The sequence below is a fragment of the Pristiophorus japonicus genome, chromosome 2, assembly GCF_044704955.1.
Source record: "Pristiophorus japonicus isolate sPriJap1 chromosome 2, sPriJap1.hap1, whole genome shotgun sequence".
NCBI lineage: Eukaryota > Metazoa > Chordata > Chondrichthyes > Pristiophoridae > Pristiophorus > Pristiophorus japonicus.
In genome coordinates, this window is record NC_091978.1 from 11,262,742 (window position 1) to 11,281,805 (window position 19,064).

General features: G+C 50.6%; 1 protein-coding gene across 1 annotated transcript in view; it reads left to right on the forward strand.

Annotated features, from left to right (window-relative positions):
• LOC139228420 (protein O-GlcNAcase) overlaps positions 1 to 19,064 on the forward strand; it is a 104,862-nt gene that overhangs the window by 64,276 nt on the left and 21,522 nt on the right. The window contains exons 11-12 of the mRNA XM_070859522.1: positions 923 to 979; positions 12,308 to 12,393. Coding sequence (XP_070715623.1) covers positions 923 to 979; positions 12,308 to 12,393 — 143 coding nt within the window. The remainder of the gene's footprint in view (positions 1 to 922; positions 980 to 12,307; positions 12,394 to 19,064) is intronic.

Genomic DNA, 19,064 nt, shown 5'->3' on the forward strand with positions numbered 1-19,064 from the left:
GATTGCCAATCGAAAGAGCTCACCTGACGAGCTTTGACACAGTTGTGTTCTCTAGCACTAACTTCAACAACTTGCTGCTGTTGTTTCCTTCTGTGAACGATTCTCTGTGTGCGTGAACCGTTTGTGCAAGTAGCTGCCATGACTGACAGTGGAAATTTTGTGTGTAAATAATGTACAAGGGACAGAGCCGTGGGTGTTGGGCTTCGTGTTGGACACGAGACCAAAAAGCTGGAGTGGCTCCTACGATTTAAGATAATGGACCAAAGGGGAGATGAGGAAAGTTTTAATTTTTACGCAGCGAGTTGTTGTGATCTGGAGCTCACTGCCTGAAAGGGCGGTGGGAGCAGATTCAATCGTAACTTTCAGACGGGGGAATTGGATAAATACTCGATAAAGGAAAAATATACAAGGCTGTGGGGAAAGAGCCAAACTAATTGGATCGCTCGTTCAAAGAGCCGGCACAGGAACGATGGGCCGAATGGCCTCCTCCTGTGCAGTGTGATTCTAGGTTTTCAGTATTAATGATAAGATGGCGAGACTCAGGCTGGTTGACATCACTGCAATCCTCAATGTCACTGGTGTAGCTTCTGGAAAAAAGAAAACAATGAAAGCCCTTGAAGACTACCGGACATCCCAAATCGCCAATGAAGTACTTTTGAAGTGTAGTCACTGTTGTAATGTAGCCAATGTGCGCACAGTAAGCTCCCACTAAACAGCAATGTGATTATGACCAGGTAATCTGTTTGGTGATGTTGTTTGAGCGATAAATATTGACCAGGGCACTGATGGAGAAACGGATGTGATACGATTTGATTTAAATCTGTCGGTGGGATAAATTGTTGGGCTGTTATGGAAATTACAAGACTGATAATTCTGCATCCCTGTAACAAGCTGTTGTTGATGACTAAATCTATTTCCCCAGATGGCAGGATTGAGAGGAATACCCACTCCTTTAACTCCTGGATGACCTGCTTCCAGTGTGAGTATTATCGGGTTTTAACGACATAATGTGTGCGGTATTCATTGCGTTTGCGCGAACGAGTTCCCGCCCGGGCGTGGCGCTGTTAACGACTGCCGCCATATTGGTCGGGGGTTTAGCGGCGGCGCTACGGCTTTGCGCCCCGATCTCCCGTGCCCGGAGATCGCGACGTCATCGTCGCGCACATCGTCCCGTTAGCGCCCCGGAACCGAAATTCACTTCCGCCCTTGCGGCAATGCCGGGCGAAAACATCGGCAGCTGCGGGAGTCGCGGTTCGGGCGCCCGACCGTTACCGGGGCGACGATTAAAGGCGAGGTGACCGTTGGAAGTTACAAAAACTTCGGTTTTCCCGCTGCTGATCCGGTTTCTCCGCGGGGTCCTGGCTGAGATCTCTCTGCTCGAGAGCCGGGCTGATCGAACGGCACCCCCACTCCCCGGTGGCCCAGGTATGGCCCTCTTTACTTTGCGGAGTTGGTAGCGTGGACCTTTCCCTTTCAGTGAGGGAAGGGCCCCTCGGACATGGCGGCGTTACGTGACCCAATGCGTCACGCTGCCGAGACGTCCGCCCCGTTAGCGTCGTAGGAAGGAAGCGGAGGCGCTCGATTTAGTGTTCCACTTCCTTACTGGGGCGGTAACCCAAGTTTTAGGAGAGGGGGCGAGACTTCAGCGCCTGGCGGTAAGGCTCGCGCCTCCCGACTGTTAGCCTCCCCCTACCGGGCGATATCGAATTTCTCCCCTGTATTTCTCTTGTTGTGGTCATAAGATCACAGAACGATAAAGCACAGAAGGAGATCTTTTTTTATTTATTCATTTATGGGTTATGGGCGTTGCTAGTGAGGCCCAGCATTTATTACCCATTCCTAATCACCCCTTGAGCAGGTGGTGGTGAACCGCCTTCTTGAACCAATGTAGTCCGTGTGGTGAAGGTGCTCCCACAGTGCTGTTAGGGAGGGAGTTCCAGGGTTTTGACCCAGCGGCAATGAAGGAACGTCCAATACACTTCCAAGTCAGGATGGCGTGTGACTTGGAGGGGAACGTGGAGGTGGTGTTTCCATGCGCCTGCTGCCCTTGTCCTTCTATGTAGTGGAACTGGTCGAGTGTGGTCAGTGCTTCGATGCTGGGGATATTGGCTGCTCGAGGATGCTAACGTTGGTGCGTCTGTCCTCCCAGGGGATTTGCAGGATCTTGGCTAATAAGGGAAGTAGGCCCTTTCTATCCACTCGATCTAGGCCCCTTATAATTTTATACACCTCAATCAGGCCTCCCCTCAGCCTCCTTTCTTCCAAGGAAAACAAACTCAGCCTATCCAATCTTTCCTCATAGCTAAGATTCTCCACTCCCGGCAACATCCTCGTAAATCTCTGCTGTACCCTCTCCAGTGCAATCACATCCTTCCTATAATGCGGTGTCATGTATGTACATGCTGTTTGTAGCCATCAGATGGCGTCATTGTTGGAGGCCACTGAGCAGCACGCACATGGTGCTGCTCTGGTATAAAAGGCCAGCCATTTTGTGAGTGAGTCACTTTGGGACTAAATAAAGCACAGGCAAGGTCATACCTTGCTTAGTTAAACAGTACTCAGTTTGAACATTTATTGCATACATAACATGTGATGACCAGAACTGGACGCAGTACTCCAACTGTAGTCTAACCAGTGTTTTATACAGTTCAAGCATAACCCCCTGCTCTTGTATTCAATGTCTTGGCTAAAAAAGGCAAGTATTCCGCATGCCTTCTTAACCACCTTATCTACCTGGCCTGCTACCTTCAGGGATCTGTAGACATGCACTCCAAGGTCCCTTTGTTTCTCTGCACTTCTGAGTGTCCTACCATTTAATGTGTATTCTCTTTTCTTGTTAGCCCTCCCCAAATACATTACCTCACACTTCTCTGGATTAAATTCCATTTGCCACTGTTCTGCCCACCTGAACAGTTCATTGATATCTTCCTGCAGTCTGCAGCTTTCATCTTCATTATCAACCACACGGCCGATTTTAGTATCATCTGTAAATTTCTTAATCACACGCACTATATTCAAGTTTAGATCATTGGTGTATATCATAAAAGCAAGGGACCTAGTACCTAATACCTCCTGCGGAACCCCAGCATCCTTCTGGTCATAAAAACACCCATCAACCATTACCATTTGTTTCCTGCCTCTGAGCCAATTTTGGATCCAACTTGCCACTTTGCCCTGGATACCATGGGGCTTTTACTTTTGTGACCAATCTGCCCTCTGGGACCTTATCAAAAGCTTTGCTAAAATCCATATACACTACATCATACGCAATGCCCTCATCGACCCTCCTGGTTACCATCTCGAAAAATTCAATCAAGTTAGTTAGACACGACCTTCCCTTAACAAATCTGTGCTGACTGTCCTTAATGAATCCGTGTCTTTCTAAATGAACATTTATCCTGTCCTTCAAAATTTTTTCCAATAATTTTCCCACCACCGAGGTTCGGCTGACTGGCCTGTGATTACTCGACCTATCCCTTTCTCCCTTCTTAAACAAGGTACCACATTAGCAGTCCTCCAGTCCTCTGGCACCACACCTGTAGCCAGAGAGGATTGGAAAATGATGGTCAAAGCCTCTGCTATTTCCTCTTTTGCTTCGCTTAACAACCTGGGATACATTTCATCCGGGCCTGAGGACATAGCCGCTTTCAAAGCTGCTAAGCCTCTTAATACCTCCTCTCTCATTATGTTTATTTCATCTAATATTTCACATTCCTCCTCCTTAATAGCAGTGTCTGCATCGCCCCTCTCTTTTGTGAAAACAGATGCAAAGTATTCATTAAGAACCATACCCACATCCTCCGCCTCCACACACAGATTACCCTCATGGTCTCTAATAATCCCTACCCTTTCTTTAATTATCTTCTTGCTCTTAATATATTTATAAAACATCTTCGGGTTTTCCTTGATTTTACTGGCCAAGAATTTTTCATGCTCTCTCTTTGCTTTCCTAATATCCTTTTTGATTTCACCCCTGGACTTTCTATACTCCTGTAGAGATTCTGCAATATTTAGCCCTCGGTATCTGTCATAAGCTTCCCTTTTTTTCTTTATCTTTACTGGAGGTGAACAGTCTTTTTTTGGACTGGAGGAAGGTATACAGTGGTGTTCCCCAGGAGTCGGCTAGGACCACTGCTTTTCTTGATATATATTAATGGCATCTCAGAGGGTTGCAGGGCCGCAGGTTACAGAGATAGGGAGGGGGCGAGGCTGTGGAGTTAATTTAACACGGGGATGAGAATTTTAAATTTGAGTAAGTCACAGACACAGATAAAGACAGGGACAAAGACTCACACACCAGCATTTTCTGTTTTTATCTCACACACAGATACGGAGAGACAGTCACATTTCATGCAATCACACATGCTCACACTCTCACACAGTCCTCCATTTAATATGGGACAACCCCCCCGATGAGGGCAATGCCATTGATGTGGTGTACATGGATTTCCAAAAGGCGTTCAACAAAGTGCCACATAATGGGCTTGCCAGCAAATTTGAAGCCCATGGACTAAAAGGGACAGTGGCAGCCTGGTTAAAAATTGGTTAAGTGACAGGAAACAGAGAGTAGTGGTGAACGGTTGTTTTTCGGACTGGAGGAAGGCATACAGTGGTGTTCCCCAGGGGTTGGCACTGGGATCACTGCTTTTCTTGATATATATTAATGACTTAGACATGGGTGTACAAGGCACAATTTCAAAATTTGCAGATGACACAAAACTTGGAAGTATAGTGAACAGTGAGGATGAGAGTGATAGACTTCAGGAGGATGTAGACAGGCAGATGAAATTTAACACAGAAAAGTGCAAAGTGATACATTTCGATAGGATGAATGAGGAGAGGAAATATAAACTAAAGGGTACAACATAAAGGGGGTGCACGAACAGAGAGACCTGGGGGTGTGTCATGTATCTTACATTATTATATATAACTGTATCCTAACAAGCTATACATGACTGTAATAAGATATGACCTGTAACCACCAGCATACCTTACCACCAGGGATGCACTTGCAAGAGACAGGTATATAAGGACAGGTCTCAGGCAAGTGCAGCATTTCAGAGCTGTGAAATAAAGGTGCAGGTCCAGAGTGACCTTGACTTCACTACATGCCTCGTGTGAATCTGTACTGAGGGGACAGGACTTTACAGTGGCGACGAGTTACGGGATTACAGAATCCACAGAATGGCAAACAACGGATCAGATGAAAAGTACAATGCTGGAGACAATTGGGAGGACTTTATAGAAAGGCTCCAGCAAAGCTTTGTAACCAAAGACTGGTTAGGAGACGACAAAGCAGACAAGAGAAGAGCCCATCGCTTGACCAGCAGTGGCTCGAAAACATACGCTTTAATGAAAGATCTGCTGGCACCCAAAAAACCAGCAAGCAAGTCGTTTGAAGAATTGAGCACACTGGTAAGAGACCACCTGAAGCCAGTGAGCAGCCTCTACATGGCCAGACACAGGTTCGACAACTACAGACGCTGTGTGGGCCAGAGCATACCTGACTTCGTGGCGGAACTTCGGAGGTTGGCTAGTTTATGTGAGTTCTCTGATGAACTGAGGAGAGAAATGCTGAGAGACTTTTTCATTGGAGAAATAGGCCACGCAGGCATATTCCGAAAGCCCATAGAGACCAAGAACCTTACCTTAGAGGCAGCAGCACTGGTTGCACAGACATTCTTCGTAGGGGAAGAAGAAACGAGGTTGATTTACAATGCAGGTTTGACGACGAACAAAATATCGGAACAAGGAGTTCACAGCATTAAACAAGCTGCTACCCCCACACACAGACAAAACTGGGAGAACAGGCTCTCGACAGCAGGCAGTGGCACCAGAAGCCATCAAGGGCCACAGGAGCGGCCGTTCACACCTCATCAACCCACAATGCGAGCAATCAACTACAAACTGAGAGAAGCTCAAGAGAGATCAGCCAGACGCAGCTCATTCTTTTGGAACAATGAAAGCAGTCTGTGCTGGAGGTGTGGGGGTGGGCACTCGTCAAGGGGATGTCGATTTCAGCAGGCTGTTTGCAGGAACTGTGAATATACAGAGCATTTGGCACGCATGTGCAAAAAAACGGCAGCTCGGCTGGTATACGAATCGGATGGGTCGGAAAGCGGACCAGAAGACGGAGGGGACAGCACCCGGGACACCGGTGTACAGCGGATCAACTCGATCAATGGCCACTGCTCCTACAACAGGATGCCTCCTATAATGATGAGGGTCCTACTCAACGGGATACGGGAGCGAGTCAATCTCTCATGGGCGCTCAACAATTTGAACAACTGTGGCCGCATAAAAGAGACAGACCAAAACTCACAAGGGTTGACACCAAACGAAGGACCTATACCAAATAAATCATACCAGTCCTCGGCAGCGCCATGCTCTCTGTCACACACAAAGGGACAGTGAACCGACTTCCCCTGTGGATTGTCCCCGGAGACCCCCAAGCACTGCTGGGGAGAAGCTGGCTGGCAAAACTAAACTGGGAATGGGATGATGTCTATGCCATGTCATTAGAGGAACGGACCTCCTGCTCAACAGTTATAAAGCGATTTGAACATTTCTTTCAGCCAGGTGTGGGCACTTTCAAAGGGACCAAAATCAAAATCTACATCACACAGGATGCTAGACCGGTCCATCACAAGGCCAGAGCTGAACCCTAAGTGATGTGGGAAAAGATTGAACACGAACTAGACAGGCTTCTGCGGGAAGGCATTATATCACCTGTGGAATTTAGTGACTGGGCAAGTCCCATCGTCCCAGTCATGAAGCCTGATGGATCCCTACGAATCTGTGGGGACTACCATAAACAGAGTCTCCCGACAGGACCAGTACCCGTTGCCCAGAGTGGCGGACTTATTTGCCACATTGGCTGGAGGTAAACTTTTCTCAAAACCAGACCTCACATCTGCGTATATGACGCAAGAATTGACCGAAGAATCCAAGCTACTCACCACCATTAACACACATTGAGGCCTTTTCATGTACAATCGATGCCCATTCGGCACCAGGTCGGCAGCTGCCATATTCCAGCGCAACATGGAGAGTCTGCTCAAGTCCATCCCGGGGACGGTTGTATTTCGAGACGACATACTTATCACGGGCAGGGACACCGACTCCCATCTCCGTAATTTGGAGGAAGTACTGAAGCGGTTGGATCGGGTAGGCCTACGAGTCAAGAAATCCAAGTGCCTGTTTCTCGCACCCGAGGTTGAATTTTTGGGCAGAAGGATTGCCGCTGATGGAATCCGCCCAACAGAGTCCAAAACAGAAGCAATTCACCTGGCACCCAGGCCCTGGAATGTCTCAGAACTGTGCGCCTTTCTTGGGCTACTCAATTACTTTGGGAACTTTATGCAGAACTTTAGCACGCTGCTGGGGCCTCTCCATGTGCTACTCAGGAAGGGGTGCAATTGGTTTTGGGGGGACACCCAGGAACGTGCCTTCAATAAGGCACGCAACCTTCTGTGTTCCAACAGTGTTTTGACTTTCTTTGATCCAGGTAAAAAGCTAGTTCTCGCATACGATGCGTCAGCGGATGGGGTCGGGTGCGTTTTGCAACATGTCAATAGTGAGGGCAAATTACAACCCATAGCTTATGCCTCCAGGTCACTTTCGCGGGCGGAGCGCGGGTACGGAATGGTAGAGAAGGAGGCGCTCGCGTGCGTGTATGGTGTCAAAAAGATGCACCAATACCTTTTCGGGGCCAAGTTCACGTTAGAAACCGACCATAAGCCCCTCACGTCTCTCCTATCTGAGAGCAAGGCAATATACGGCAACGCCTCGGCGCGAATTCAACGGTGGGCACTCATGCTGGCGTCCTTCGACTATACCATAAGGCACAGACCAGGTACAGATAACTGTGCCGATGTACTCAGCAGGCTACCACTGGTGACCACGGAAGGGTCTGACGAACAGGACTGTGAGATAGTCATGGCAATCAATGCCTTTGAGTCCACAGGTTCGCCCATGACGGCTCGCCAAATCAGAGCCTGGACGGCCAGCGACCCCACGTTATCCTTAGTAAAAGATGTGTCCTAACCACTGACTGGGCAGAGGCTCGCGATGCCTGCCCCGAGGAATTAAAACCCTTTCACAGGCGCATGCATGAGCTATCACTACAAGCAGACTGCCTGATGTGGGGCAGCCGAGTAGTCATGCCTCTGCGAGGCAGAGAGGCATTTGTCCGGGAGCTCCACCGCGAGCACCCGGGGATCGTTCTTATGAAGGCCATAGCCAGATCCCACATCTGGTGGCCTGGTATTGACACGGACTTGGAGCTCTGCGTCCGAAGGTGCACCATTTGTGCTCAACTCAGCAATGCCCCCAGGGAGGCTCCCCTGAACCCCTGGCCCTGGCCTACCAAACCGCGGTCGCGGGTACACGTAGACTATGCGGCCCCATTCATGGGCAAAATGTTCCTCGTAGTTGTAGATGCATTTTCAAAGAGGATCGAATGCACCATTTTAAACTCGAGCACAACCTCCACCACTGTGGAGAGCCTCGCAACCATGTTTGCAACACACGGAATTCCTGACATATTGGTCAGTGACAATGGTCCGTGCTTCACCAGCGCAGAATTCCAAGATTCTATAATTTACCACGGCATAAATCACGTCAAGACGGCACTGTTCAAGCCAGCCTCCAATGGCCAGGCAGAGAGAGCAGTGCAAATCATTAAACAAGGCATGCTTAAAATCCAAGGTCCCACGCTGCAGGGTCACCTGTCGCGACTGCTGCTGGCATACAGATCTCGTCCGCACTCACTGACTGGGATCCTCCCCGCGCAACTGTTAATGAAAAGGACTTTAAAAACAAGGCTCTCATTAATCCTCCCAGACATGCACGAAATCGTTGAGGCAAAGCGCCGTAAGCTGACTGAGTACCATGACAGAAATTCGAGGGAGAGATGGAATGAGATAGGGGACAAAGTGTTTGTACTAAATTATGGCAGGGGTCCCAAATGGCTTGCAGGGACAGTAACGGGCAAGGAAGGAAACAGGCTACTGGTAGTACAAATGAACAATGGCAAAACCTGCTGGAGGCATGTCGACCAAGTCAAAAGCAGATTTACCAACAACACTGCGGAACCAGAGGCAGACTACAATGTGGAACTCGCACCACACCTGGTGGACAGACAGAGGGAACAACCTGAGGAAAGGGCAATCCCAACAGACAGCCCAGGCGAGTCAACAACAATCACACCAATCGAAACAGACAGCCCAGGCGAGATACCAGCAACCACACCCAAAGAAAAACAGACACCAAGGCAAACAACTGAACCACAACTCAGACGCTCCACGCGAGAGCGTAGACCACCTGAGAGACTGAAACTATAAAGACAATAAGATCTTGGGGGAGGGTGATGTCATGTATCTTACATTATTATATATAACTGTATCCTAACATGCTATACATGACTGTAATAAGATATGACCTGTAACCACCAGCATACCTTACCACCAGGGGTGCACTTGCAAGAGACAGGTATATAAGGTCAGATCTCAGGCAAGTGCAGCATTCCAGAGCTGTGAAATAAAAGGTGCAGGTCCAGAGTGACCTTGACTTCACTCCATGCCTCGTGTGAATCTGTACTGAGGGGACAGGACTTTACAGGGTGTATTTGCACAAATCGTTGAAGTGGCAGGACAGGTTGAGAAAGCAGTTAAAAATGCATGTGGGATCCTGGGCTTTATAAATAGAGGCAGAGGGGCTGAAATTCATCACTCACCACCTGCTTCCGCCCACTGCCGTCAACATTCCTCTGCAAGATCCGCCCAGTGCCCTTTCGGGGTGGCCTGGAGTGGGCGGGAGGGGAGAGTCGGCGGGAACTGCCCGCCGGCGTCAGCGGACGGCCGATTCGCGCAACTGAGTTCCGCCCGCCGAGCTCCCAGATTCCTGCGGGCGGGAGTCAGCGACAGAACGGGGGGTGGGCCGCTGGCTGGAGGCTGGTCTGTCCCCGACGGTGAGTATGAAGGAGCTGAAAAAAAGGTAAGTGAACATTTTAATATTCTTTTTCTACTGCGGCATACCTGGATGAGGTCCCCTGAAAGTCTTCTGATAGTTTTTTTATTTTTTGTTGTTGATTTTTTCCCCCCAGCTTTTCGACCCTCCGTGGGCCCGACTCCATCTTCGGCAGCACTTGGGCGGCAAGCGCCTCTGCCGCCGAGAATGAGAGCTCCCGCCCGCTGCTGCCCAGATTGGCGGTGTACGTCGTCCATTTGCCGCCCGCCGACCTTCGAGGGACCTCAGCCCTGAATATCCCGCCCAAAGTACCGTTAGGTACCTCGGCGGCCATCGGCGGCACTTTGGGCGGCACTTGGGCGGGTGGAGGCCTTGAGCAAAACCGGCTCCATAGAGTACAAAAGCAAGGAAGTTATGATGAACCTTTATAAAAATGAAGTATTGTGTCCAATTCTGTGCACCAGACGTTAAGAAGGATGTAAAGGCCTTAGAGAAGGTGCAGAATAGATTTACAAGAATGATTCCAGGGATGAGGGATGTCAGTTACATGGATAGACCGGAGAACATAAAACATAAGAACATAAGAAATAGAAGCATGAGTAGCTGTACATCTTTTTCAGACTATTTCCAAAGAACTTCGGGCAAAAGAGAGAATAATTCAAGATATGAAAATTGCATTAAATGAACAGGATCAAACCCAAGCTGAGCAAGATGAAGTGCTTGAGGCCAGGTTGAAAGAGATTGATGAATTAAATACAGTACCCCTCGAACCTGCTCCGCCATGCAATATGATCATGGCTGATCCGATTATGGACTCAGGTCCACTTCCCTGCCTGCTCCCCATAACCCCTTATTCCCTTATCATTTAAGAAACTGTCTATTTCTGTTTTAAATTTATTCAATTTCCCAGCTTCCACAGCTCTCTGAGGCAGCGAATTCAACAGATCCACAATCTTCTGAGAGAAGAAATTTCTCCTCATCTCTGGCTTAAATGGCCGGCCCCTTATTCTAAGATCATGCCCTCTAGTTCTAGTCTCCCCCATCAGTGGAAACATCCTCTCTGCATCCACCTTGTCAAGCCCCCTCATAATCTTACACATTTCGATAAGATCACTTCTCATTCCTCTGAATTCCAATGAGTAGAGGCCCAACCTACTCAACCTTTCCTCAAAGTCAACCCCCTCATCCCCGGAATCAACCTAGTGAACCTTCTCTGAACTGCCTCCAAAGCAAGTATATCCTTCCGTAAATATGGAAACCAAAACTGCATGCAGTATTCCAGGTGTGGCCTCACCAATACCTTATATAGCTGTAGCAAGACTTCCCTGCTTTTATACTCCATCCCCTTTGCAATAAAGGCCAAGATTCCATTGGCCTTCCTGATCACTTGCTGCACCTGCATACCAACTTTTTGTGTTTCATGCACAAGTAAATCCAGGTCCCGCTGTACTGCAGCACTTTGCAATCTTTCTCCGTTTAAATAATAACTTGCTCTTTGATTTTTTTCTGCCAAAGTGCATGATCTCACACTTTCCAACATTATACTCCATCTGCCAAATTTTTGCCCACTCACCGAGCCTGTCTATGTCCTTTTTTAGGTTTTGTGTGTCCTCCTCACACATTGCTTTTCCTCCCATCTTTGTATCATCGGCAAACTTGGCTACATTACACTCAGTCCGTTCTCCTTAGAGCAGAGAAGGTTGAGAGGAGATTTGATGGTGGTGTTCCAAACCATGAGGCGTCTAGACAGAGTAGATCGAGACAAACTGTTCCATGTCAGAAGGAATGCACTGCCTGAAAGGGTGATGGAGGTAGATTCAATCGCAGCTTTCAAAAGGGAATTGGATAAGTAGCTGAAGGAAAAAAATTGCAGGGCTACGGGGAAAGGGCGGGGGAGTGGGACTGGCTGAAGTGCTCTTGCAGAGAGCCGGCTCGGGCCCGACGGGCCGAATGGCCTCCTTCTGTGCTGTAACCGTTCTGTGATTCTGTGATCATCCCTTTTGTCATTAATCTCTCCTGCCTTCCATCCTATCACAGACATTCCCTTTTGTTCTTTCCTCCTCTCCCCTGACTTTCCCTGCCTCTGCATTTGTTTAAAATCTGTTCCATCTCTAACTTGTTCCAGTTCTGACGAAGGGTCACAGACCAGAAACATTAACTCTGTTTCTCTCTCCACAGATGCTGCCTGACCCGCTGAGTATTTCCAGCATTTTCTGTTACTATTTCAGATTTCCAGCATCCGCAGTATCTTGCTTTTCCAGTACACTTTGTTTGTTGGAATTTTCGTTTTTTTTTTTAAAGTCGTGCAGCAAAAATTAATCACAATCATGAATTGCAGGGTGCCATACTGGCAGTGCTCCCGTTGTCATGGGAATGGAAGCCGAACCGTGCAACTACAGAGGTGGTCTAGCCGGAGAGTTTCAGGTAATCTGATCACCATCTTTCTGACCCAACCCTGCCCGTTCCCATGGTTGGTTGCCTTGCTCAGGAGATTTAATTTTAAAATCCTCGTCCTTTTGTTCAAATCCCTCCATGGCCTCACCCGTCCCTGTCTCTGTAACCTCCTCCAGCCCCACAACCTCCCCCGAGATGTCTGCGCTCCTCTAAACCTAACCTCTTCAGCTCCACCATCGGTGGCCGTGCCTTCAGCTACCGAGGCCCGAAGCTCGAGAATTACCTCCCTAAAGCTCTCCGCCTCTCTACCTCTCTCTCCTCCTTTAAGATGCGTAGAGACGGATTAACATAGAAACATAGAAACATAGAAAATAGGTGCAGGAGTAGGCCATTCGGCCCTTCTACCAAAATTCTCTGGACTCTGGGGAGGTACCAGCGGATTGGAAAGCAGCTAATGTAATGCCTCTGTTTAAAAAAGGGGGCAGACAAAAGGCAGGTAACTATAGGCCGGTTAGTTTAACATCTGTAGTGGGGAAAATGCTTGAAACTATCATTAAGGAAGAAATAGCGGGACATCTAGATAGGAATAGTGCAATCAAGCAGACGCAGCATGGATTCATGAAGGGGAAATCATGTTTAACTAATTTACTGGAACTCTTTGAGGATATAATGAGCATGGTGGATAGAGGTGTACCGATGGATTGGTGTATTTAGATTTCCAAAAGGCATTCGATAAGGTGCCACACAAAAGGTTATTGCAGAAGATAAAGGTACGCGGAGTCAGAGGAAATGTATTAGCATGGATAGAGAATTGGCTGGCTAACAGAAAGCAGAGAATCGGGATAAATGGGTCCTTTTCGGGTTGGAAATTGGTGGTTAGTGGTATGCCACAGGGATCGGTGCTGGGACCACAACTGTTTACAATATACATAAATGACCTGGAAGAGGGGACAGAGTGTAGTGTAACAAAATTTGCAGATGACACAAAGATTAGTGGGAAAGCGGGTTGTGTAGAGGACACAGAGAGGCTGCAAAGAGATTTAGATGGGTTAAGCGAATGGGCTAAGGTTTGGCAGATGGAATACAATGTCGGAAAATGTGAGGTCATCCACCAGTAAAAGGGAATATTATTTGAATGGGGAGAAATTACAACATGCTGCGGTGCAGAGGGACCTGGGGGTCCTTGTGCATGAAACTCTTTTAGAGTTTATCTGTAAAACAAAACATTAAACCGTGCCACCCGACCTGGATGACACACCAGACATTTACAAGGCCCTTTTTTTTTTCCTTTTTTGTTTTTTTTTTGTGTTTTTTTGGGGGGTTTTTTTGGGCACTAAAATCAAATTTTTTTCCCGGTGCCCCCTATAAAAGGGAAGGGGGACACGAAAAGCACCGGCAATTAAAACAAATTAAACTTTAAAACGTAAAATCAAATTAAAATTTGGTTGCCGGGCGTGATGATGCACTCCAGTCCCTCCGGTGCCCACCTCTCGCGGAAGGCACGAGCGTACCGGTGGACACCGCGTGCTCCATCTCCAAGGACACCCTGGACCGGATGTAAGAGCGGAAGAGAGGCAGGCAGTCAGGTTGAACGACCCCCTCGACCGCCCGCTGCCTGGACCGGCTGATGGCACCCTTGGCCGTGCCCAGGAGCAGTCCTACGAGGAGGCCCTCGGACCTACCCGCTCCCCTCCGCACAGGGTGCCCAAAGATCAGGAGAGTGGGACTGAAGTGCAGCCAGAATTTCAGGAGCAGCCCCTTCAAATAATGGAACAGGGGCTGCAACCTTGTGCACTCCATAAAAACATGGAACACGGACTCCTCCAGACCGCAGAAATTGCAGGCGGCCTGGGAGTCTGTGAACCGGCTTAAAAATTTGTTGCACGGCACTGCTCCGTGCACCACCCTCCAGGCCAAGTCCCCGATGAATAGTGGGAAGTCTCCCTCATAGAGTGCCCTCCATCGGGGACCCCCGCCTCCTCCGGACGGCAGGATGGTACGCCATGGCGTGTCCGGACGGCTGGCGAGGATGGCAAAGTTGAGAGTGTGCAGGAGCAGCCCGTACAGGAAACCCCTCCGCGCGGAACTGAAAGGCACGGAGGGGGTTTCCCCGAGGCGGCTCAAGTTGTGAGGCGCCGGCCCCCGAGGGAGGTTCCGGGATTTGGCGCCAATGAGGAATTCCGTCCGGACGGGGGTCAGTTCGGACGGGATCTCCCCACGTGCTTGAGCCTCCTCGATGCACCTAACGGAGTCAGGGCCCAGAGCTGTTTTTAGCGACTCGATGGCATCAGCCGCGTGGCGGACGTCGGCTGAATTTAGGTGCCGCGCCAGCGTGTCTGGCGCCATCCAGCCCGCTCCTCCGCCATCAAGCAGGTCCCTGACCCTGGTCACCTCACCAGCCACAGCCCTCTCTTCCGACCACCACATAAAACCTCGGTCGTGGCGGTACGGATTCCCGAGCAGCGGCTCCTGCAGGACGGCCGCCACTCCAGCCGGCGGAGAGCTGCGCTTGGTGGAGACATTGTTCCAGACCCTGATGAGGTCCCTGTAAAAGACAGGCAGCTCCCGGAGGGTGGTCCTGACACCCCCCAAGTTCACAAACAGGAGCTGCGTGTCGTAGTTGAGGTCGCGCTGCTGGCGGAAGAAATACATCGCCAGAGCACACCACTTAGGAGGGGGCTCGACGTAAAGGTATCTCTGCAGGGTCTGAAGACGGAAAGTCGCGAGCTGGGCGCTGACGCACACCAACGACTGACCGCCCTCCTCAAGCGTGTGACTCAAGACCGCAGCAGAGACCCAGTGCTTCCTGTTGTTCCAGAAGAAGTCCACCAGCTTCTTCTGTATCTTGGCGACAAACGCAGGGGGAGGGGTCAAAGTGACCAGCTGGTACCACAACATTGCGGCCACCAGCTGGTTTATGACTAGCGCTCGACCCCTGTAGGACAGCACTCGGAGCAGTCCTGTCCAGCGCCCTAGGCGAGCGGCGACCTTGGCCTCCAGCTCCTGCCAGTTCGCCGGCCAGGCTCCCTCGTCGGGGCTAAGGTAGACTCCCAGATAGAGGAGATGGGTCGTGCTCCAGGCAAAAGGCCTGAGCTCCTCCGGCAGGGAGTCCACCCGCCACTGACCCACCAGGAGTCCGGAACATTTCTCCCAGTTGATTCTGGCGGAGGATGCGGCCGAGTAAATCTCCTGGCACTCACGCATCCTCTGCAGGTCAGCGGGATCCTCTACCACGAGGAGCACGTCATCGGCGTAAGCCGAGAGGACGACCTCCACGCCCGGCCCTTGCAGAGCCAGTCCCGTCAACCTCGTCCGCAAGAGGCGCAGGAAAGGCTCCACGCAGATGACATATAACTGGCCGGACATGGGGCATCCCTGGCGCACCCCTCTCCTAAAGCGAAGGGGCGCCGTCAAGGACCCGTTAACCTTAATCAGACACTCCGCGGCGGCGTACAAAAGTCAGATCCGGGCGACGAAATGCGTCCCGAACCTGAAAGCGCGCAGAGTTCCGAGCAGATAGTCGTGATCCACCCTGTCGAACGCCTTCTCTTGGTCGAGAGATAAGAAGGCGACCGACAGACCAGCCTCCTGGGAATGATGGATGAGGTCCCGGACCAGATGGATGTTGTCGTGGATTGTCCGGCCCGGGACCGTGTAGGACTGGTCGGGGTGGATCATGTGGTCCAGCACGGCACCAAGGCGAGCAGACATCGCCCTGGCGAAGATTTTGTAGTCCGTGCTGAGGAGGGAGACCGGGCGCCAGTTCTTAAGGAGGCGGAGATCGCCCTTCTTAGGCAGCAGGACGATGACTGCCCTGCGCCAAGAGAGGGGCATCTCCCCGGTCGCCAGACTTTCCCCCAGGACCTGCGCGTAGTCGCTCCCCAGGACGTCCCAGAACGCCCTGTGGAACTCCACGGTCAGCCCGTCCAGCCCCGGGGATTTTCCCCTCGAGAGCCGGTCGAGGGCACCGGTCAGCTCCGCCAGGCTTAGCGGAGCTTCCAAATTTTCACCGCCCTCCGGGCTGACCTTCGGCAGGTCCTCCCACAAAACTCTACGCGCTTCTTCGCTGGACGGATCCGGAGAGAACAGAGCCCCGTAATATTCACGGGCCCTGTTGTTGACGCCCTCCGGTTCCGAGACGAGAGAGCCGTCGTCGGCCAGCAGCGTCAAGAGCTGCTTACGGACACTCTGTCTTTTTTCCAGCGAGTAGAAGAAGGGGGAGCCAAGGTCCAGATCCCGCAGGAACCGGATCCGCGACCTCACGAACGCGCCTCGGGACCCGACGAGCTGCAGGTCCTTCAGCGCGGCCTTCTTCGCTTCGTACACCGTCCGCAGGGCCGGGTCCCCGACGACTTGACCGAGACGGGACTCCAGGTCGAGCACCTCTTTTTCTAGGCGCCCGACCCTGGCCGCCCGCCTCTTGGTCGACCCCCTCGCGTACTCTTGACAGAAGACGTGGACGTGAGCCTTGCCCACGTCCCACCATAGCCTCAAGGAGGGGAAGCCCCCCTGCTTCCTTCTCCAGTCGGACCAGAATCGACGGAACGAGTCCTGGAACCGCACGTCCTCCAGCAGCCGGTTGTTAAAATGCCAGTACGCGGACCCCGTCCTCGCGCGGAGCGAAGCGAGCTCTGCCCACACCAGGTGGTGGTCCGAACACGGCACCGGCCGCATGTAGGCTGCCGGGACGCAGGAAACGTACGCCCGAGACACGTAAAGGCGGTCGACTCTGGACCATCCTACTCCAGGTCCTTGTGCATGAATCCCAAAAAGTTAGTTTGCAGGTGCAGCAGGTAATCAGGAAGGCGAATGAAATGTTGGCCTTCATTGCGAGAGGGATGGAGTACAAAAGCAGGGAGGTCCTGCTGCAACTGTATAGGGTATTGGTGAGGCCGCACCTGGAGTACTGTGTGCAGTTTTGGTCACCTTACTTAAGGAAGGATATACTCGCTTTGGAGGGGGTACAGAGACGATTCACTAGGCTGATTCCGGAGATGAGGGGGTTACCTTATGATGAGAGATTGAGTAGACTGGGTCTTTACTCGTTGGAGTTCAGAAGGATGAGGGGTGATCTTATAGAAACATTTAAAATAATGAAAGGGATAGACAAGATCGAGGCAGAGAGGTTGTTTCCACTGGTCGGGGAGACTAGAACTAGGGGGCACAGTCTCAAAATACGGGGGAGCCAATTTAAATCATCTCGGTCCTAAATGGCTTACCCTGTAAGGGGTTTTCAGGGAGTGTTGTTGTGCCTTGGGTGTCTCTCTCTGGGCTTCTGCCCTCACAGCTTATGCCTGGCCTGTGAGGTACCCTGAGTGCTGCAAGAGCACCCCTGGAGAGACTGTGACACACAGTTGAGCGTTTTCAAGGCGCTCCTAGCTTCCCTTACACTGTTCTGACATAAGACTCACGATCAGGAGATGTAATACAACAGAACTGAGACAAGGTGATTCCAAGAGGAACTTAGGCTTCCAATTTATTTGACAAGGTGTAACTCAACAAACAGCAATACACCAACAAAACAATCCCCCTAAATCCCACTAAACGGACACAACGAAAATCTTTACACAAGTTTAGCAGTACAATGCCCAACCTCCCACCTTTCCTGGCCTAACTGAGTTGGGAGTTGGAGGTTATACTCACTACTGTGCCTTTCTGCAGTCTGGTGGTTTGTTTCTTCTATCTTTGGTGTCTTCGGACACTGGTTTTCCTTCAGTGTCGAGAGGCTTGCTGGTTGTTGGATCACGAGAGCAGGGAATCACACACACTGCGTCAGAAACCCCCTTTTATAGCCAGATTATCCAGTCCGCCTCTCCTGCTGAAATCGATTCTTCCCATTGGTGGGATTTGTGATTTTGAAAAATGCAGCAGTGTTAGATTATTGCGGGTTTTTTCCACTGATGTTAACCTACTCAAGGTTTGAGTGGGTGTTGATTGCGTTGGCCTCCTGTAGCCATTGTGTAGGCCCTTGGGTTGTTTTGGGTTCCCTGGTTTCTGAAGGTCTGCATAATTTCCTTCCATAGTGTAAACATGGGGAAGACAATAGCCCGATAATGGCGATGGGTCAGTCCCACAGTTTTTGAGCAAGTGCTCTCCTATTGGCTTGAAAGCCCCATGCTTCGGGCTGACTCTGTCCCACCATTGGCCCTCCGGTGTCCTCCCCCGTCCAATCACTGCTCTGCCAAGGTCAAACCATCTCGGTTTCAATTCACAGCACAGACTGATCCCACAGCCCTCTGGGTAAAATGAGGGGGTTTTCGTCCTCCCCTACAACCCCTTATCCTTAGACTGTGACCCCTGGTTCTGGACTTCCCCAACATCGGGAACATTCTTCCCGCATCTCGGGATTTTTGGCTCTTGGGGTTTTTCGGTGAAAACGGTCGCGATACGTGGAAATTACCGTTTGCACTGCGCTACTGTTTCTAGGCCGAACTTTTGGCCTTTATGTCTGCATTGGTAAGGGAGGCGTTGCACAACCATTCATCGCGCAAACCACGAGATTTGGCAACTTTAGTCCGGGGCCGTTTGCGCTGCGAGAAAGGGCGGGGGGGGGGGGTGGGGGGAATTCCAAAAACATTCCCAAGACCCTTAACCATCTAATTGCTGCAAAAAATATCAAAATATAACAACTTTAACTTCCTGTTTTTTGCAGGTTTTGGTACTTACCGCTGCTGGCAGGGCTGCACCGACAGGTTTGACCT